Raw genomic sequence first — 22,236 nt, forward strand, 5'->3', positions numbered from 1 at the left:
CTTTTTAGGCACAACTTCTTTTCAAACAAAAAAAGTACAAGTATCAAAAATCAATAATATATGACTGATTCTGTATAGCTAAAAATATAATAATAAATTTTAAAAAAACCCACACAAAACAAAGAATCCTCAGCACCTTCCTGGCACAAGTCATATTATCCTGACAATAAAAAGTTCTCAAGGAAAGCTATACTATCCCACTTACATTGACAGCTCAGTTTTACAGCTAAATAAGGATTATATAAACCTTGGAGACAAAAACAAACCATTATCAACTTCTCACAATGAGAAGGTGGTGAGACAAATGAAGCACAACCTTCACAGCAGCAAACTACACATTTTGACACGTCATTAAACAAAAAAATTAACCAGTTTATTATATTTAACATATTTACAAAATAGTACAAATTAAAGTACTGTAACTCCATTATTGCATGACATAAAAACAACTCCATACAGGCAAAAGCAGCACATGAAAGAGATGCTCCAGAATACTTAGGAAGTCTTTGGTACTCAAAATATAGTTTAAGATGCAGCATTAACTCAATCAATACAGGGCATTAAACACAGACAATGATATGCAGATTTACACCACAAAAGTAAAGTTTACCTATGGCTTTCATTCTTCTCAAAGGATGACTACTGGACTCAGGAATTGCTTAAAAGCTTTAACACATTCTTAGGATGGAGAGAACACTCAAAATTATTCTAAATCCAAGCTGTTGAAAGTGACTGCTATATTTTTCAACTCATACTGAATTTAACTGCCTCTTCTCAGAACTATATGACAGTAAAGCACTAAACACTTCACAGACATAGAGCCTATTCCTCTACCCCTTAAGCAGGCAAAACTGGGAAAGAATCATCTTTGTCTCCTTAAGGAATATAGGATTAAGCTCTCAACAGACAATCAAACTGCATGGCAAAACATGATCAAAGACTGCATACTCTAGCCTACACTGCTGTACACATCATTTACAAAATTTTTATGCATCATCTACATATTTACAAATGCTCTCAATTACTCCATCAAGTAATGTATTCAACACAATCACAGTTTACATCATTTTGAGGTAAATCCTTGAAAAGTTAGAGCATGGGCAGAATTTCATCTGCAAGGCTGAATCTCTCCAGTTTCTAAGGAGAAGCTCCTCTCTTTGCCCTGGTCACACAGCACTACCTGCCAGGTGTGGCAGGTGGGTAAGAGTTGCAGAGATGAAGGGGATTTTGTGAACTCTGTGTTGTGCTCAATTCTTCTTGATGGCCAGGAAAGGCCAGAAAGAAGCAAAGAATCCTGGGGGTAGCCAAAGAAAAACCCAAATATGTACTAGGAGATTCTGCTCTGTGGACAAATAGTGGAGATTATAGTGCTTGTAGACTGGGAAAGCACTGCAGGGTTAAATTGTGCAGTGACAGTGCACACTAACTTTAAGATGCCAGCAGAAAAAGAGAACAGGCAAAAAGCAAAAGAGAGGATGCAGGATAGGATGAATTAACTTCATTTAAGAGCTTGATTTTCTTTCAAGTTTTCAAGAGACATTACTTAAATATTTAGAACTGAATATCTGAAGACATCATCCACATTTATTTAAGCTCGTAACTACATTTCTACCTCTTCATAATTACAGTAAACACTGCCACACCAAGCAGTGGACACCACTTTACAAGGCCTGGTCTTTCATGCTGGCTAACCTAGACACATTTGGGGACGCTGAGAACCCTGCAACAAGACAACTCCTTCATTGAACTGCCATTGACATCTTAGGCAACAAGAAAGGAAAGGGCAGAAGGAAGTTTGCAATTTCCATTTGCATTCACAAAAGGTGATAGAAACTCCTGTATAACTAGGAAAAGACAGTACTGAATTGAAAGCATTGAAGCTCATCCAAGTCAATCAAGAGGTTAAGATAAACACTTTTGTTCTTGAGAAATAACATCATCTTGCATTAGTATTTTCTCCTTCAGAATAAATCTGCAATATTTATTTAATGTTATCGCTGAAAACTTTCAACTCATGTTGTCATGACTATCGCCCCACAGTTGCACTTTTATTGTCAGCTGCTTAAATGAAAAACCTCACATAAAAAGGATTGAGCTGACAATAAAAGGATAACACAATTCCACTTCGTGAATGTTTTTTAAAGCAATACCAAATCACTACACCTTTTTAGATTGTCTTTAAACAGATTGTTAGAAGATCTAGGCAGGACCTCAAAGTAGCCAGTTAAGTAATTACATATGCATGAATGCTACTCATATTTACATTTCCTTCAGAATGTTTTTGTGAGTTTAAAATGGTTTGTAAGCTGATAAGTAAAGTAGTTTGATGTCTCAAGACAATTCTACTGACTATACTTTATGCCCATTGGAATGATTGAAATCTGTTTTCTGCATGCAGTGATAAGAAATAAGAAGCCTTCATCTCCTTGTACCATCACAGATGTTAGCTGGAAGAGAAACGTTAAATATTCAGCCATTGCTAGAACTCATGGTGTAGTACAGAGTGAAATGCAAAGGAACAAAGAATTTTGTTTTCCAGAGATCTTCTGGGAAGGTGAGGGTTGGACTTTGTACTGATCCCCAGTGATGGCAAACTGGCAGCTTGTTTCTTGCACAGCTCTGGGGAAGGTAATCATCTGTCAGCCCAAACATCTGTTTAAATCCCAACATTAAGACTGGAAGGTTCAGACAGGCAAAAGTGTTGCTGTTTAAATACTTAACAAGACCAATACCACATTGAAGATATAAATTTTTACAATCCCTGAAACTGCTGGTCAGCAGAGGATAGTTTCTAATTCATTCGTCCTCTTCAACGTAAGTTGATGGAAACCAGCCCACCTAAAAAGGGGAAAAGCAAAACAAAATAATACATGAGATGCACAAGGGTTTTTTGTTTTTTGTTAATGGCTGACCTAGGCACAGCAAGGATGGGTCTGTTCTGTACATATATTAAAAAGATTACAAAGATAAAGACTGTAGAGTCTAGTGTCCTACACTTCAGAAGTTATAAAGTTATCTACATTCTGAAATTAATGATGTGCCAAATAAGATTTATTTAAGACATACAGTGACACAATGTCATATTCCTTATTTTATGTATTTGCTTTAGGTTTCTTCAGACTTCTTTATACCTAAAGTCAATTTAATATACATGAAAGAACTCAAAACCAAACCTAGAGCATGACTAGAAGGGGTGACTGCAGACATTTTTAGACTACCTTGCCAAAATATCTCCAGAGGTGAGTTTATAATGTCAAGTCCAGGTTATGAAAGTTACCAAGGAATGCCAGCACTTAACAGGGCATCTGTTAGAATGTGGGCAGCTGCATTACAATGAGTTGTTCAGCTTTCTTCACATGTAAAATGCATATAGCACAATGGGTATTTCTTCTGCTTCCCTATTTCTTCTGGTCTAATTGACTATTTAAAAAGCTGTAACCATTTAACTTTAACATAGCCAAGCTCATGTACACAATAAAAAGGATTCTCCAAATTGCATAAAGCAGTAAGTCTGGACATTCACTTCAACTGCACTTGCAACCATCATTTCCAGCTTCAGACAATTTACATTCTTCTACCTCACATTCCTTGACCCTGCACTCAGCACTTTAAACATGGAAACAGCAGTCTCAAATGCTTCTGACTGATCTGCATTATAAGGCAGTAAACTAAGATTGAAACAGTAAACCCTTTATAGGTCAAAACTGAAACTTCACTTCCAAGTCTCAGAGCAGGGTGTAAAGTGAGTTCATAAAAATCCCTGCTAAATGTGTCACTTCATCTGGGCCACATTCCTAGAGATCAAAGCAGCAGCCTTCTATAAAAAGGTGGTTGGTTCCATTGCATTGTGTTCTGGCAGAAAGATGTGGGAAATCATTCTGTGGTAAAGTGCTAAAGAGAGCTCCACAGCACCAGGAACCTGACCCCAAGTATCTGTGTGCAAAACAGTTCAAAAAAGGTCAACTGTAGCAGTGCTATTAATCCTGGTTATTTTCCAAACATATAACCTAGCCCAAATATTCAGCCTGGTAGGTCAGATTAAATAACCAATAATTTAGATGCTGGGAAAGCTACCTGGCAAGAGTTCTGCCTCACTGCTATGAAACAAAGATGAGAACATGTTCCATCTTTTGAATTTAAATACACAATGTAGGATCACACTTTTTTTTTTAACAAAATCACTGTCAGTGAAGGCAGAAAGAAACACAGGAAAAGGAAAATAAATAGCCTTACCCTTCCATTTACTTCACCTCTCCACCAGCCATTGGCACTCATCTTGGTGTAAATTTTGACCACATCCCCTTTGAGCAAGGACAGCTCTCGCATGTCTCGCGCACAGAAGTCGTACCTGGCTATGGCAATGCCGATCACCTTCGGGCTCAGCACTGAAAGGAAGCACATGGTGACATTAATATTAGGGCTGGTAAAATGAAGGCTCCCAAACTACTGTAAACAGAAATACTGTAAAATATAAAACAACATACATACACTGGCAACATACACTGGCATTCCTTTTATGCAAAACATCTGCACTACAAACATCAATAAGACTTAAATATAGGTTAATGGTATAAAAGCTGAAGGGATTTTTCTTTTGGTCATTTTTTGAAAAGTCCTCTTTATTTTTAGAAGAAAAATCAAACTAGATGAGCCATAAATAAAATATTCCCCACCCTAAGATTGCTAAATACATCTGCAATTATTTTATTCTTGTGCTTCATAATAAAACTTGCTGCCAGTTATATACATCAACATATTTTACAGGTCACTAATTTCCTTCCAAAAGAATTATTAGCATTTACAGTTGATTTAACTTTAGACCTCTAATGAAGCAAAACAAACAGAATAAGGTGCTGTTCTTTCAAAAAACAACTCCCAAGTTAAATATTAATGCACTTAAAACTGGAAACTAACATCAGCATGAGCAAAAAGTTACAGACTTTCTACAGGAAATTTCCACGGATCATTTGTCACAATCTGCATTAATATTGACTGATGTAAATCTATTCTTTTCAGGAGTTTGTTCTGTAAATCACCATTGAATTTTTCTATAAAATTAAGGTTCAGTGAAATTAACACTTTAAAGTTTCAAGGTACATCAATACAGAAGAATTTTGCCAATGTAAAGCCCAGACATTTTAAACAATAAAAAGCTGTGAAGAATTTTTAAAAAGCAAAGGCACTTCAAAAACCATCATTTTTCCAAATAGTATTATAGGAAATTGTTCCAACGCTGATGTAGAATGTCCAAACTTGCGAAAGAAATCCTCAACTATTCCAGTGTGAGGACAATGAGAGGAGAGTAGGCATGGCCTAACAGATAAAAGACCTTTGACTTGAGCATTTTAGAAAGAACATCTACTACTCCATGGCATTTTGTAGTTGGATTATTTGGCCAAGGCATTTTTCAGCTTTTTTTCCCCATTAATGCCACTGTTTGTCTACATAAATTACTGTAAGAGGAGTTCAGGAGCACAGGCAAGCTTCCTCTGAAAACATTTCAGGTGAATTCATATGATCATGATGGATGACTTGATATAATGTACCTAGAATCATCTCTGTCCTCAGAACCCTTGGACATTTCTTAGAAATGCCCAATCTTCATTAGGAAATGCCTTTAAGATTCTAATTTAGGAGTGCCCTCAACAATGTAATACCATGAATTCATATCTAGGTGCCTTTAATTTAAATCAAGAACCCAAAACACAGCAGATGAGCTGAGAAACCTTAACAGTTTTAGTTCTGCTTGTGTTGACGTTTTCTTCTGACTCAAATGGATCATAGACACATAATAGTATTAAATATCTGAAAATCATAATATGTTCAAATACTTTTAGCTTAAAGAGAAAATATAAACAATTTATTTTAAACTAACATGGAATACTACATTTAAAATATTATTAGATATATCACAGAAATAGAATGCCTAAAAACCAGTTTTGATAACAGATGTTTCTATCCTGTCACTAAAGCTTAGTCCAACCCTTCTGACTGCTTATGTAGAGTATGCTTATCAGACACCTGATAAATTATGTAAAAGATGCCATATAACAGAGAACCAGCCTCTCAGTTTATTGCTTATATTGATGTTGCAAAAATCTAGGTGCTATATGAAGCACATCAAAGCTCAAACATGCTTTTTTCCCCCCTCTTAGCCAGTCGATGTAGATGGCACTTGTTTAGACCCTGACATGAATGTAATGTCCTATCCCTTATCAGCATTGCAGTAATCAATTTTACAGGGAAAGAGCACATCATGGGCAGCAATTGTTTTGGAGAAAGAAAAAAAGAGCAGTTATTGATTGGAGGGTCAGTAAGCATTCCCAGGTGTGCAGCATTCACTGACAGATTTGGAGAAGCATTGCAGGATGCAAGGTGGGATTCTGGGGAGCAGGGTACAATTTCAGATTCTAGAAAGATAAAGGGGCAAGGAAAAACTACAGGAAGCAAAGATGAACAAATTTGGGAAAATGGGGAAAAAATAACTAAGAAAGAAATGCATAGAGGAATAATAAAGATGGAAAATAGCAAGGAAAATTAGGATAGAGAAGAAAGAGGAGTACATCTGGGGAAAGGAGGACTTTTAACTCTTTTTTTAAGTCACAAAGCAGAGAGGAAAAGGAGAAAGAAGCAAGAGAAATCAAAACCATATATCTTCAAAAGTCTTGAGGCAGAAAGTAGCAGAATTTAGATTAATTTAGAATCCAAGATCCATATTTTCAAATAAAAGTGAAGCTCATGATAGGAAATATATAAAAGGAAGCCAGATGAGTGATGGAATACAGGAAAATGACAGTGCTAATTTTGGAAAAAAATATTAACCATATCTCTCTGCTGACACAATCACAAAAACACCTGGAGTAGAAACTATCAGCCCTGAATTCCCAATTAGTGCTGTCCAGGGATAAATAAAATTGAGGGAAGACAACACATGGAAAGGACACCTGGACAGATGGGAAAGAGAAGCAACACTGAGAGAAGGACAGAAAGAGGATAGCTACAGGAAGAACTCAGAGAGAGAATGGGATTAACAGCACAGATTGATGGAAAGAAAGGCCCAACAGGTGGATGAGGGGAGGGAAAGAGAAAGTGTTAACAAAGAAAAGAAGCTGTTAAAAAGCAATAAGAAATAAACTTTGTGTAATAGAAGGGAGATACTCAGAGAGCTAATTGGAAATAGAGTGAGAAATCCAAAGGAGGAAAATGAAAAGTGCTTATGTGAATGAGAAAAATGTGCTTTTACTTAATCCAGCCTTTTCTTCTGCAAACAGAAGATGATGACTACAGGAACTATAATCAGCTTTGATTTACACTGGAGTATGTTGGACATTACCAGTGAAATAGATGTGCTGCAAATGAATTTTAATACTAGTTTGAGGCACTGATGATGCATCTAGGGTGCAAACCACAGAGGTTCCCTGTGATCACAGCAGGCTGGTCTAGCTCACATGCTTGAATTCCATGAAGGTCAATGTAGTATTATTAAAGCTGAGAGTAGTTGTTTCTCTCTCCTTGTGCTCTGGCCTCCTCATAAATCTGCAGCCACTGCCCTGAGGGTTGCTCCTGTGTATTAGTTTCCAAGCTCCTTGAAGCCATGTACATTTATTTGTGCATGTACTGTTTCACCAAGCCTCGGTGCCCTTATCCAGGCACAGGCAGCACCTTCAGTAGTGCTCAGCAGTCAGCTTAACCTTCTCCTCTGTTACCAGCTTCCAGATCAGCAGAACTAAGCCAGCTCTGAAGATACTTTTGAAAAAAATACTTGTAATATCATGAAATAAGTATTTGGTCTTTTAATGTAGGTAAATTATTGGGCTAATTTTAAAAAGAAGGTTTGCTCTAAATATATGAAGTAATGCAGCTCAGCACTCCAAATGTAACGGGTAGATATGCTTAATTAAGCACTGCAGATCAATGTTTTCCTTTAATATTTTGTACTTGTGTAACAAAATACTTAAACTGGAATATTGTGATATATAAGACATTGAATTGATACCTATTATTATAGTTATTAATGAATTTTCTGTTACAGCAATTTTTCATATTAAAAAAATGTCATTATAATTTATTGAAACCTCATTGTGGGAATATATGGGAATGTGTGATAAGGTTCAAATAACTGAGTCTTGATTGCTGTTCTATCACCGTAGGCCACTTCACAATTTTACTCTCATGGAACAGATACCAGTTTCAGTAGAAATGGAATTTACAGTCAAGTACTGAGCAGCAAGATGTCCTCTCCTATCCCTGCACAAAAGGACAAAAGCTCAGAGTATTTACCTTGAGCAAAGAGCTAAAATTTAACTGCTTCATGTTGTTTCAGATCAGATGAGTGCTTCAGGGAGTCCAGCTGAGCGTCACCACCACAGGGCAAACAGCTACACCAAAATGGCTTTCTACAGATGTGTCCTTTATAAAAGCAAATGTCAACTGGAAGGGCACCCTCCTGCTTGGATTCTCAGTCATTGTTGTGACTACTGAAAGGAAGTATCTGCCCCAAGAAAATCTATATGTAAGGGCATAGAAATGGAAGAAACAACTGAGGGGCAAAACATCCAAGTGTAGTCCAAGACATGGAGACTGAAATCCCTGGGGTGAATCAAGGGAGTGGTCACCAGAGATGCTCTCAGCACAAGTAAGCTCAGTAAAGATTCTTCTACAAAGCTGCCACCTAAGTCCTTTTCCCCTCAGGAAACTATGGAAAGCCCCAAGAATCCTCCTCAGAGCACTAAGTAATTTGGACAGTCTCTGTGGGGCAGGTGTAAAACATACTGCCCACTGAGATCTTGATGACTCCATCTGCATTTGTGCTGGACACCTCCCTTCCCTAGGGCAAAAACCAGTCCCACTCCTGCTCTGCACACCCCAGGCAGTGTCCTCCACCCCTGTACACAAAGGCAGGCCATTGTAACCTGAGCAAGTGCTGCTTTCTCCACATCAGCAGCTCCTTCCATGTGCTCCTCAAAGGCATTCACCTTTCTACTGGCAAAATTCTTCTTAAATTGTCCAGTGGTGCAGTTCACCTCTTTGCAGACCAGATCTTAGAGATCAGAGCAAGTGATACCCATACTGATGCACTGACTGAGGCCACCAATGTTACTACTTTTAGCATTTTTATGCAGCCTCTTGGTTTGAAATGATTACATCTATTAAAGCCAGAGATGGTCAAATGGAAATAAAGAAAACCATATTTAGAAAACAGATGGGCAAAATTAATTAACAACGTTAATGCAGAATTTAAAGAAAGCATTCTCTACAAAAAAAACCCCTACTGTATTCTAAGATGCTACTGCAGTATGGTTTGCTGCAGGGATGGGACGAATGTATTATTTACCAGCAAGCACTGAGATTTCCACGTTTGTGCATTTGAAAAAATACATTGAAAATATGTAGCTCATAGATGTCAACTGCATAGCAAATTAACAGTCAAGTGGTCTTGAATCTGCTGCAACTATTGAGCTTCGCAACTCCTATTCAAACTGCTTACTGCAATAAGCAGGAATAATTCAAAAGTTTAAGAGTTTTATTTTTGTTACATTTCAAGAAAAACAAGTAATAACTCAGTTTTTTGAGTCAGAGAAGAGCTGAAGTATTAGATTCGTCCCTTCCCTCACTTGCTGCACACAGAAACAACAGAAGCAAATTTAGAAGAAATATAAAAGCAGTAAAGCAGTACCTGACCAGAAAGGAGTGGAGGAAGGGGGAACAAAGCTGTAGTCTGGAGGAGTTACAAAAGAAAACCCACAGAACAAAGAAGGGGCTTAGAGGAAAAAAAAGAGAAAAAGAGAAAAGCAAAAGAACATTGAAATATTGGCATAAAATTTAAATAATAGTTTTTTAACTATATAATTCATTGATAATAAGGAAACTAAGGTTCCCTACTAAGGATGTCTGCAAGGAAATTGACTGTAATAACTAGAAAATTTGGATCTGTGATTTAATTTTTAACAATTGCATTTTTCAAAGAGTAAAGTAGGAAGAAGTCACCCATTTAGGGTTTCAGAGAAGTAAATTGTAACTGCAGCCTCTTGCAAATATTTTCAGATTTAACAAAAGTTTTTTTAATTCTTTGTGTGTCCCACTTCTTACCATTACAAAAGCAAGAACTCATGCATACATAAATCCTCTTAAGCCCAGCAACACTAGTCACATGCCCTTAATTAGGATAAAGTTGAAGTTGACCTGGAGTCAACCTTAAGCATGGAAACAAAGCATGCGTTCTGCCCTGTAAATCATTAACATTTGTAGGCATTCCACAGCTAAACTACATCCTTTAAGGCCCAAACAGAACTGCGAATATTTGCAGTTTCCCCTACTTGCAATAAACCCCTTGAGCAAGCAAAAAGAGCTTGGCCTAGGCAGAACTAGCACATCATCCTAAGCCCCTGTAGCAGCTTCCCTGGGTGAAAGCCACAGGTGGCTCCTGCTCTCTTGTCAATAAAACTAGGGCACTTTTAAATGCAAAAATTAGATGAAATTAACTAGAATTGCTTCAAGTGAAACTACTGTTTATTGACCTGTTCTCACATTTTGTACCTCTTTGGAAGAGGCAATAAAGATATATAGTATGCATCTCCTATGAAGTTGGGATCTTGGCTCTCAGCTGTGATTTGGAAAGGTACATCCATCTCAACTGGAAAAATGATAATGCAGCCTCTAAATTATAGCTAATAATATCTGTAATTACTGAACAAGAATTTTCCTTCCAAAAGTTACAGGGTTATATTTATCACTTACAGCTACTTCTCTGAATTTATTCTTTTGACTACACATGAAACACAGTAATTTGGCCTCAAAATGGTACTTGCAGGAATGATGACTAGAATGATTTTATGCAAGAATCCATGGTGGAGGTAATGGTACTGTTTTGTGCATCTTACCTGGATGACAATAGATACATTAGTGACAAGGAAACTAAAAGCATGAATAAAATAAACAGAACTGATACTGTATATTAACATTCATAAACCTTGGGTTTAGAAATAAAAAAATATCCCACAAGACAAACTAACAGCATTTTAAGTTAGTGTCTCATAGGACAAGAAAACCATGCTCCAGGGCATCTTACTCTCTAGAAACTCCCTTCTGATCCTTCCCAGTGATGATGCTTTCTCCACCTCCAACACTGAATGGACTATCTGGGATGAATGAGGGGTTCCTTTATACTGGAGACAGCAACCCCAAGTAAGAGCTCCATGGGGAATTGTGCTACACAAACCAAGAGGGCCACTTGACTCAAAAGCAGTGCCCATTCTTAGAGGCAAACACTTGCCTTTACTTCTCCAGAAGCACAATGGCAGAGTGGGACAGCAGCCCACAGGAACACACTGTGCTGTATGGGGGATGGCTGGTCCTTAACTGAGCAGACCTTATCCCGATCTTTCTCTCTGATACAGCTGGAGGGTTGGTTTTATGTGTCAAACTCTGAACAAGTAAATGTGGGCAAGGAAATCCTACTAGATTTCTACAGATAACTGATCTGTTTTGATAATAGGGTGTTGGTGTTGGCTTCTAGGCAGAAAGGCTGAATTATTTTGATTCCCTAAGGGTTGGGAGGATACTTGCTTTGTTTTACTTTACTAACAGATACCTTTACACACATAATGCATTAAGCATTAGTAGGCAGTTAATGCATCAAGCATAAGTAAGATGTGATATCTAGTTAATATACCTACTCCTAGTTAACTGACAAAGAAAGATATCCCTCAGGTAGGACTTGGCTTCATGATTTAGGTTACATTAAAATTTAAATTTCATAAAGATTCAAATTTCTCTATATGATTGTGCTCTGCATCAGCAAATCAGAATAAAGTGCCATTATTCTACTCCACAGAGTAATGTCCACTTTTCTTCCCTTTTTGCCTTTATTTCATTAACTGGCTGATCATTCCTATAATCTAATGTAAGAATTAGTATTTTTCTGTGTAGCAAAACAAAACTTGATCATACTGCGTGTGCCTAGAAAAGCCTAAGACTGAAAAACTAAGAAGGAAGAATATACCATTTCCCAAAAAAAAAATCTTCCCAATTAACTTGAAGTTCTATATTGACAAAAGTAAATATCTGACAGCTTTTACAACCACATTAAAAGAAGTGTACAATGAATATGAGAACAACACGGGTGACATCTGCAAGACAAGGAGACTGAAAGCAAAGTTCTAACCCAAGTGGGAAGCCAAAAACTGGAAAGGCAAAATAACTATCCCACTGGGAGATTTTTATTAATGTTCTAAAACATTATTCTAAAAATCAAGTAGATGCTGAAGCAAGAATCAAATTCCCTGAAAATTTAAGAAATTACAAAGTGACTTATTATGATTCATATTAGAAATCACAAGTTAAATGAAATACCAGTTGTTTTTCTTTTCCCATATGGCTAAATGAAAACATAACAAATACCAAAAATAAATTAACATACATCTTTCTCACTCTTTTCTGGGAAGTAAAGTCAATTCAGTATTGCCATCCAATTTCACAACAGCTCAAAGACCCTGGCAGCAGGAAATTATAAAACTCTGTCAAAGTCTGCAGTGGTTAAACTAATGTTTTTTCTAAATACTTTTCCCACTTATTCTGTCAGTTATATATCCTAAAGATCCACTGTTTTGAAAAAAATGCTGAAGTCTTTTCAAAAGATGGCTTCATTAAAAAATCCAGATATGTGAATAGTATAGAGAAAAATACTGCATTAAACCCAAATCCTTCTCTAAATTAGCTTCAAACTGTCAAAGCCCATTGTATTCACTACCTTCAGCCCCATGCTGAGTAGGTGCAAAATTGAAAAAATACAGACAAGTGCCCCCTCTCTCCTCACCTACTTTGTCTAGCTTCCTTCCAACAGTTTTTCTTGCACTTGGATTATGTGGGAAGAGATCCCAAAAAATGAGCTGTGTGGTGGTCCTCACTGAGGCTGTGAGTAACCTCCATGTCCAACTGCTGCCCCACGGGACTTATTTGCTTCCTCTACTAAACCAAACTACAGCCTCAACCTTCCCAAATTCTTTCTAAATTCAGCCCAGCAGGGTTCCCACTGCATAAATATAAGGCTTTTCTTACATCAGCTTGGTAAAATGAACAAGACAGTTTAAAACCAAGCAGAGTGACCCACAGATGGACTGATAATCATGGACATTTTGGTTAAACAAAACAAAAAATAAATCACCACATTCATGGGGACACACTTTACTGTCCAATCCATTAAAGGAAGTGTCATTCAGAGTCAATCTAGATAAAGCAGCAGAATTATGGAAATCTATTAGATTTTACATGAGGAGTTTGGGAATTGAAAGGTTTGCTCTAAGACAAAACCTGCAGTTTCCACCAGCACAGTCTGTAGCAGCAAAGGGCTGATAGTTACTGCAGCAGAGACGCCTTTCCTCATCCCCTGGACTAAAATGAGAGCATCCCTCAGTCATTTCTCTTGCTCTCCCACATACTGCCTAAAAGATCTTGTTAAAGAAGATGTTTTCTTTTGTATGATGACTGAAGTTAATGAGAATGTACCATAAATCTTGTATCCTGTAAAGCAGGAAATTACTGAGCTCTTGCAGAGTAAGAAGTTGGTGGACAGTATAGATACATTCAAACTGAGATACGTTCTAACTGGCCTAAGGAAAAAAGAGAAAACAATCTGGTTCAGCTCACAGTCAATAACTCAAAAAAAATGCAGAGTAAATCAAGAGAGAAGCACAGGGAGACCATGAGCTAAAGGGAGAGGAAAGGACAGGACAGAGAAATTCACCAGGAATGGACACGAACACCACAGAGAGGTGACAACTGACAGAAGTCCTGGGAAGCAGTGAAGGAGAACAGAAATGGAAAGATGAATTGGGAAGTAGTGACAGTAAATGAAATGCCAGGGACATGCTGTTTTTTCACATTCATTTGTCCTAAATTATCTTCACTTTAACTAGGAGAGGAAGAGAGCCTCCGAAGTTACAGAAATGTTATGGAACAGAGGCAAGCAAGTAAACAAAAGCTCACAAACACAGCAAATGAAAGTAACAAAGCCACCACCATCATCACACAGACTAGACTGGGCTTTTTTAGGCTTTTACAGCAGTCTCCATATTGTTAAAATCCCCATTAATTTTTATTTTCCTCTTATTATCTCTTACAGTACAAAGACGCAGCCAAAGACTGCAGAACAGCAAATCTAATATTTGCTCTTTGACAGAAACATTATATATTTTCCAGAGGCCAGCCTCTGTGGAAGGTTTTATCATTAACATCGAACCTGTCCTAAAAATCATGCTAACTTCCACTTACATTGTAATAGCTTAAATAAAGGACAGCATATGCATTGCAAGGCTTCTCAGTTTATCTCTACACTTCACAACTTTTTAACTGCTATTTACAGTGGATAGTAGTTCATGAACTTTTGAGGCTTAGTAAGGGAACTCTAATAAACATTCAACGTTAAAAAACATACATAAAAATAATTATTATATAGTAAATCTAATTTTTTTACACAATTATTTGGCATTACTGAGATGCTACTTCATAGGGCTATGCTACAAGACTGATTTATTTAAATCTCTTTTCAAGGATTAGAAATTTTCACAGATATTAACACTTGTAGCTGCACATATGCAAATTTCTTAAGAAACTAGGCAAGATGCAGTTTAATCTCTCACCAGCATGTCTAATAGAATTTTTGAATATCGGGGAGATTTTAAGTTTGGCAGCAAGACAAGCTTGCTAGACATGTTTATAAATTTCCTGGCAGATCTGAATTTGCTTAGCTTCCAAAAATCCTAGCTAAAAGCATTGCCATAGTAATTGGTTATATGTCAAAAATGGAAAATGAAAACGCTTCAAGTACCTTGTCCTTTTAATATATATATACATACCCCAACATATATATATATATGACAGAAAGTAATCCACAAAAATTTATAATCCTCACCATTGCCACCTGTTCTGTTACTCCTCTGTCCCACTGAGTTTTCAGACTCTTTGTATGGAAATTGAAGAGTAGTATCCAAACTTCGAAAACCTTCTTTGAGAGAGTGGTGCTTGTAGTATTCTACAAGTTCCTTTCGGAAAGGAAGAAGACTTGCATTGGAAATTGAAATCACACACCATTCAACATGCTGGTGTACAGCCAATGACAGCTTCATTATACCTAGAAATCTCAATATCACATCATTTGTACCTGGAGCTAGAATAAGATTAAAAGTGACTGGACAATTCAATGGAAATGTACTTCAATTGATCCATTCCAATGTGGGATTTCACTCTTCAGAAATGCAAGCACAAAGCAATGTATTTACTATAAACCCCTCAATTCATTCCACTTATTTACATCTAGACTTGCAAAATCAGAGTTGACCAAGCCAAGCTTAAAATTAGGAGCTCATACTGTGTTTAATCATTTTATTCTATGAAAAAAAACTCAACCAGAAAATCAGGAAACAAACCAAAACACACAAAAACCATCTAGCACCACAAAAAGCTACCAAAATGCTTAGCCTATAATAGCTTACATCAGTGATAGTAAGAACTCTTTGGGCTTTGCTGTTTGATATCAGCACATCACACAAACTGGAATGTCAGCAATGAAATTTACTCCCATATCATCACTGAATATCCAGACATTCAAATTACCATGACAATACTCTGTGTGATTTGTAAGTAAGTAGCATTCAAGGTAGGATATCTGGATAAATGGAATATAATTAGTATGAAACTTTTGTTATCTTTTTGCACAGTGTAAGTCTGTAAGGATTGTTTTGTTTGGTAAAAGTAATTAGAATTCCAAATGGACACATGTTGTTTGTTGGCAAAATAAGTAAAAGGGTTTTAAACTGAGGAAAAAGAAAAAATAATTTCATGTCACAGAGTTACTTTTAAAGCTTAGGTTTTAATTCCATTCTTCCATGAAAATGGTTGACTTGACAACTGGCCTCTAAAACATGAATTTCACAGATCACAGTAGCAAGCTTACAAACAGATGAGTGAGTTAAGCAGTCCGTGGCAGCATGGATGGGGGCCTCAGGAGCCTGTCACATCACCCTGATTCACAGCAGCAGCCAAACTGACCTTTCACTGCACCCTGCTCTACACACTCAGCACATTTTAATTACTTTGGTGGAAGTTTTTCAAACGTACTATGAAAAGTAGACACAAGAATTCTTCTACTTTTTTCCCCTCCAAAGCAGTACAAAACGCTGTGTCACTGCAGATCACTACTTAACATTTCCATGGATGCTGCCTTTGTGTCTCTTCTGCTCCCACTTCTACTCAATCTACTTTTGTTCCTCTTTTCTTTAAGACACTCTTACTTTTTCTCTTGCATCTATCCAGGACAAAGCAGTTGTTCCACAGCATGTACAAACACCACACCACTTGTGTATTTAACTCTCAAGGGCAGAATTCATAATACCCTATATCTGTATTATAAAATAATTCTTTCCTACTTGAATGTCAGCAAGGCTAAGTTGGTAGCAGCGAGGTCCTTACACCAGAAATTTCTTCTGTCCTCCTAATTCTGCGATGCAATGCATATTCTATTTGCTCATTTTCCATCCAACTTGGTCCTTTATTTATATTTCTGCTCTACTTTGGAGCCTGCACCAGCACATTAAACTGCACCACTGCCATAAGAAGAAACCTGGCAGTGTGGCACTCCAGCTGCCGTGTTTTGCCATGATCCGTTTCCAATGAATCATTTGCAGGGTTCACAGATTAAGCAGCCGCCTCCCTGTGTGTGTGAGCAACACCATCATTTCTGCTGCTAAACAATGAAAAGATCTCAGGGTCCCCAGCCCTAAAACTAAACAACTCACTGGCTTTTAAGTGTGAAATAAAGATAAGAGTGCAAAAACAGCTTGGTGCATTCCTCATCAAGAAATGCATGTTTATGTTCTTCCTGTTCTAATGAGCACTTCCAGATTATCATTTAATCTCTCCACACTTCTAGGATGCTCTTGTTTTACAGAGTATTAGTTTTACGAGAGTATCAGTGGTTAAACTAAAATAATTTCCAAGGCTTCCTGGTTTTAAGGCTTCCCCCTGCTCTTGTTTTGTATTATCCTTCATTTTTATTTAGCATTTTCACATACTTGATTATGCATTCAGGAAGGCTGCTGCATAAATTTTAATCCAATTGATTCCTAAAAACCAAGATTTCCAAAGACATCAAATTCTTCTTTCCAGATTCAGCCTAACTCCAGAGTGGGCTGATGAATAGGATTCAAATTCCTCCTCTTTTCCCCTTCACTACAAGGGACACAGTCCGGTCCTAACAATATCTTAAGCACATAAAATTATCACTTAGAGCTAAAACCATAAACATAAAAAATTATCCTATTAGCAGGAGTGGACACAATTGAAATCTTTCACTCACATAGCTTTATGGAATTTCATAAACCAAAGTAGCTCTCTCTAACAGAAACAGCTACAAAGAAAATCTCACAATGTTAAAAAGCTAATCAATGCTTACCATTAAATTTTTAAATTTTCTATTTTCTGCAATGTGGAAAAAGCCATCTCTTGTTAAAATCTTGATGTGTTTCACTTCGTTATTGTACCTGTGGGCAATGAATAACTTATGAATATAAATGTGTTTTTAATCAGACACAATCAATAATTACCTGAGGGCATGCCCCTAGAACACCACACACATAAATTCTTAAGACAAAATGTATATCTTGCCAAAACAAAGTTGACATCTAATCAACCAAACATATTTATTAAAGTACAGCTAAAGAAGTCATCTGTCATCAGAAAAAAAGTCACAGATAACTGCTTATTCTAATTGGGAATTCCCATGTACTTCCTGCTTTAAGATTCATATTGATCAACAACACCAAGGCAAAAAAATTATTTGCACCCACAAAATGTACAAACCCACATTTTACTGAACAGTCTGAGATGCAAAGGGCTTTGAATTCTCACCAAAGTCAATCGAACAGATCTCACTGTACTGCAAACAATTCTTACTCTTCTCCAACAGACTCAACCTTTAATTTTGTAGCCCCAATTTGCTACATCAGCATCACAAAACCATTGCTTCTTTCCTCCCATAAATCCTGGATATTTTTTGACAGCACTTCAGTTCTCCTATATTGACTCTCTTCAAGGCTGCACATAATTATATAATGGAAACAGTGGCTTGTTTTCTATATTTATTTCAAATACTATCTAGACAAAAATGAGAACAGGGAAGCTTTCTTGAGGCATTCTTAATCCAATTCCACTTACTTAATGCTAATTGCATATTCTCCTGATTCTTTGGTCCTGTGCCGCACCAGGTAAGTGCTGTTTACTCTGTTAATTAGTTCACTTTCTGCCTGCAATCGTTCCATTGCTCCTGCAAACCTGTAACAAGGAAAATAAAAATTGCCTATGATTTTTTCCCAAGCTCCAAAGGTCTATTAAATATGCAATAGAGAGTGAAAATATTCTACATATCATGAAGACCAAAAATAAATCAATTGCAACAGAATACCACTTCCAGATTTCTGAATGAACAATAAAACATGAAAAAATTCCATGGTTGGGGGTTGTGGAATTCCTAATTAGAAAAGTACTTTTATGGATTTTGAACAGAATATCTGCTAAGGAAAGTGCTCAAGCCCAAGCATTAGCTGAATGACTACTGGCTTGAAAAGTTCATAAAACCAGCTAGCCTATCTGCATCATATGCTGCAAGAGAAGCAATACAACAGTGGTCCAGAACCTTTGAACCTCCCTGAATTCTAGGGAGATTTATTGCAACAGAATGGAGAAGCAGCCACCAGAGGTAGATCCGGTCAACAAAAGACCTAATTGAAAATTTGGTACTTACACAAGACAGGATTTTATTTCATTTCATAATTATGCATAACCTCTACAGGCTGAAGTGCAATGGGTATACCCAACATCCAGAGGAAAAAAAACTAAATAAGCCAAACCCATCCAAATTTGAAAAAGCTGATGCTAAGTGTTGAAAGCTAAGACAAATGAATCACTGATTCTGCAGCCTGGCTGCACGAGCAGATTTGTGCCCTTGCTCTGCCTTGTGGTGTATGTAGCACATCATGAGAGGCTGTCAGCAGACACTCATTTGCAAAACCACAGGTTACAAAACTGTTAATTAGGGAAAGTGACCTAGCTTCCAGGGAAATTATGCTTATCTTACCATTTTACCAAGGCTGTCAACCACCACAGCCCACCACTATGTAAAATTTCACACCAATACATCACAACCAATTAGAAAGGAGCTTTAAGTAAAATAATAGTTCTTAATTAAAAATCCATAGAAGATAAAAATCCATAGAAGATAAAAGCCAGTAATATGCTTTCTTCTAACAAAATTATAAATAGACCATATGATAGAAATTAATTCAAAATATCAATTTTAAATAATAAACACTTTACTTGGCTCGTTATGAAAAATCAGTATTTGTTTGGGTATGATCCTAATTTCACTTTTAGCAAGTTAAGAGGAAGTCAGAACTCATGTCTAAATGGCAAGGCATAAAATCAGTGAAAGAACACAAGTGGTGCTTACTCTGCTCTCTCAGAACCACCATGTCTTTTCTGAGTTGTGGGAAGGAGTTCACACACTTCATAAACCCCAGAGCAGCAGTGGTTGCAGTTTTGATACAACATTTTTTTCAAAGCATCATCAAGGTTGGAAGAGACCTTCAAGATTCATCTAGTCCAACCCTGCACCACCATAGACACCCCTAAACCATATCCCCAGGTGCCACCTGTATCTCTACAGCTCCAGTGTTGGGGGGGGGGTTTAAGGAAATGCAGAATTATTCATGATACAAGATGTATTTAATATTATTCCTTCCTTTATTCACTCAACATGTAAGATATACTTCCATGCTTCATATTATACCCATCTCTTATTGCTCTATTTCAGACCTCCGGGACTAAGGCTGTGCAGCCACAGACATGTAAACAAAACATCAAAATCATTATACCAGAAATGCTTCTAGGCAATGCATGGTATTGCTTTCCCAAACCATTACATAATGTCTTCTCCTGAAACCTAGAAAGGTTAAACCAATATAATTTAAATTGTAGTAAACACAGTTGCTTTCTGTGACTGCTTCTTTCAGAGATTCTTGTAAGAAAAGACAGAGACTTACCACAGCTGTGAAGAGTAGTCTACTGGCTTAGGAACCTAGGATACCAAAAGATACAGATCCAGGTGATCTAATTTGTCCACAAGTCTATTTTCTTTAGAGGAAGTTATAATAAAGGACAGATATTCTGTATCATTCTGAAAGTAGTACAGAATATTTTGAGTTCTTTTCTTGTGTTTGTTTTGGGTAGGTTTACTTCACAGAAGTGTTCAAACAAAGCTTTTCTGACAGTGCCTATATTCAAATTTCATACACAAAACAGCTCAGTGCTCTGTATTGTAGAAAAGTGCACTAAGGCATGCAATCAATTTACAGTAATGTATAAACCTCATGCCATGTATTCAGGACTGTGTGGCCTTAGACTGGCCACTGGGAAGTATGCTCTATAATCTTCAGAGAGACCTGAGAATATTCCACAACTTCTATCACATGACATCATTCATTCCTTTGTATTTGACTTGGGCAGCTGTTGTACTGTATCTTGCTAAACATGTCATTTGATTCTGAAATTAAATTTAAAAATTAAACTGTAATCAGCTTGCAAAATGGATGTTATATGTACACAAACATATGTATAGATAATGTTTATTCATGCACAAGAGGCACAGTATCATCTCCCATTAGTTTGTGAAAACTCAGTATTACCCTACTCTTCTAACGTAATGTGTGAAAATGCACAGTGCTGAAAAATGGATTTTAGTGAAAGGTTAACATAAATCTCACACACTTATAACTTAAGGTCACATATTCTTATGTGTTTTGTTTTTTTTCTTCAAGTAAAACCAATGGATATTTTATTTTCTGGACTCTAATAGAGTGGAAATTACAGTAACATTCTTCTCGAAATTTTTTTATTCATGATATATGGAATGTCACCAAAAGAGACTTCCAAAAACAAATCAAGTCAGGAAAATATTATTACAAAGGCCTCAAAACTTCAATTGATTGAACTGCAATCAATTACAATTCCCACTGTCTTGACCTCAGGTATCAAACAAGATCTCTATCAAGTCTCTAGACTTGACCTTGAAATAAACTTCAGTCTGGAAGACATTAAAGGTCTCTGTGACAAAAGCAGGCTCATGTGTTTGGCTTCTGTAGTAGTAAATCTTAACAGGTATTAAACAGTCATTTAGTCTAATTCTTGAGAGAGAGAAAGGAAACGTGCATTATTCCCAGAGAGAGTAGACAAAGGGCTCTTTTCTCAGCAGCCTCTGTAGTGCTGGCAGCCCACGAAGCCCTCAGGAGTGCAGGGCACCCAGGAGAGCCAGGGGTCACCCTGGCAGCAGCGCTGGCCTTGCCCATCCCTGCAGGTACTGATGGTGTTATTCAGGCAGCTCTGCCTCTAGTGGGGAGACCGGGCAAAAAATGGACCATGTAAATGCTGACACACAATTCCTAAGAGAAATGCTTCACTTCAAATGTTACATTTGAAGTGATCAACCTGATGACACAAGTTGATCACCAACCTGTGATCTTGAACCTTCAATGCCACCATTTCAAAAATTACAAAGTTTTAACATGTTTTTTACATGTTGCAAGATATCCTTAAATATTTCAAATTTGTTTCAATATTTGTAGCAGTGTTAATAAACTGGAAAGGATATAGGATATAAAAATTCAAAGATTGTTTAAGTCGATCCTCCAGAGCAGTTAAATGATAGATGAGTAGTTGCTTTTGTAAATTTTGAATGGACAAATATATTCCTATAACAAGTGTTGTTCACTGGTATAAAGAGGATAAAATCAAATGTTTTTCCAGGAGCTCTTGGCTCCTACTGTGCTATGTATTCAATGCCTCTACAGAAACTAGAAAAATGGAGGAAAGCTAGGAAGAAACAGATATTACTCACAGAGGGCATAAAATGTCTGCTGACATATACTACTTATTTTAAAGGGAAAAAATTGTTTATAGGGACATCTGTGAAAAGTCTGGAATATAGATATTCTGGAGCTCAGCAGTTTTTCATTCAATATTCATTCCTAAAGTCTTCTGATATATGGATTTTATGCTGTTTCTGGGCATTTTTATATCAGATGGTTGTAAAGACTGTTAGACTTAATAATAACAGTAAAAGTTATAGCATGTTTAAAACCTGATTGATGTTTCAGTATCTTTAACTGCATCGTTTATCATAATAAGATGTTT

General features: G+C 36.9%; 1 protein-coding gene across 2 annotated transcripts in view; it reads right to left on the minus strand.

Annotated features, from left to right (window-relative positions):
• Positions 1-351: 351 nt before the first annotated feature.
• Positions 352-22,236, minus strand: part of VAV3 (vav guanine nucleotide exchange factor 3) — a 147,077-nt gene continuing 125,192 nt past the window's right edge. Inside the window, exons 22-28 of one of the 2 annotated variants that reach the window (XM_066555520.1) lie at positions 20,091-20,125; positions 18,208-18,324; positions 17,447-17,534; positions 14,909-15,038; positions 9,677-9,760; positions 4,234-4,385; positions 352-2,838 (exon numbers count right to left, since the gene is read on the minus strand). In XM_066555520.1, coding sequence (XP_066411617.1) covers positions 2,797-2,838; positions 4,234-4,385; positions 9,677-9,760; positions 14,909-15,038; positions 17,447-17,534; positions 18,208-18,324; positions 20,091-20,125 — 648 coding nt within the window. In that variant the 3' untranslated portion in view covers positions 352-2,796. The remainder of the gene's footprint in view (positions 2,839-4,233; positions 4,386-9,676; positions 9,761-14,908; positions 15,039-17,446; positions 17,535-18,207; positions 18,325-20,090; positions 20,126-22,236) is intronic. The other variant, XM_066555521.1, reaches the window with a different exon arrangement.

This window comes from Molothrus aeneus, chromosome 9 (genome assembly GCF_037042795.1).
Source record: "Molothrus aeneus isolate 106 chromosome 9, BPBGC_Maene_1.0, whole genome shotgun sequence".
Classification (NCBI taxonomy): Eukaryota; Metazoa; Chordata; class Aves; order Passeriformes; family Icteridae; genus Molothrus; species Molothrus aeneus.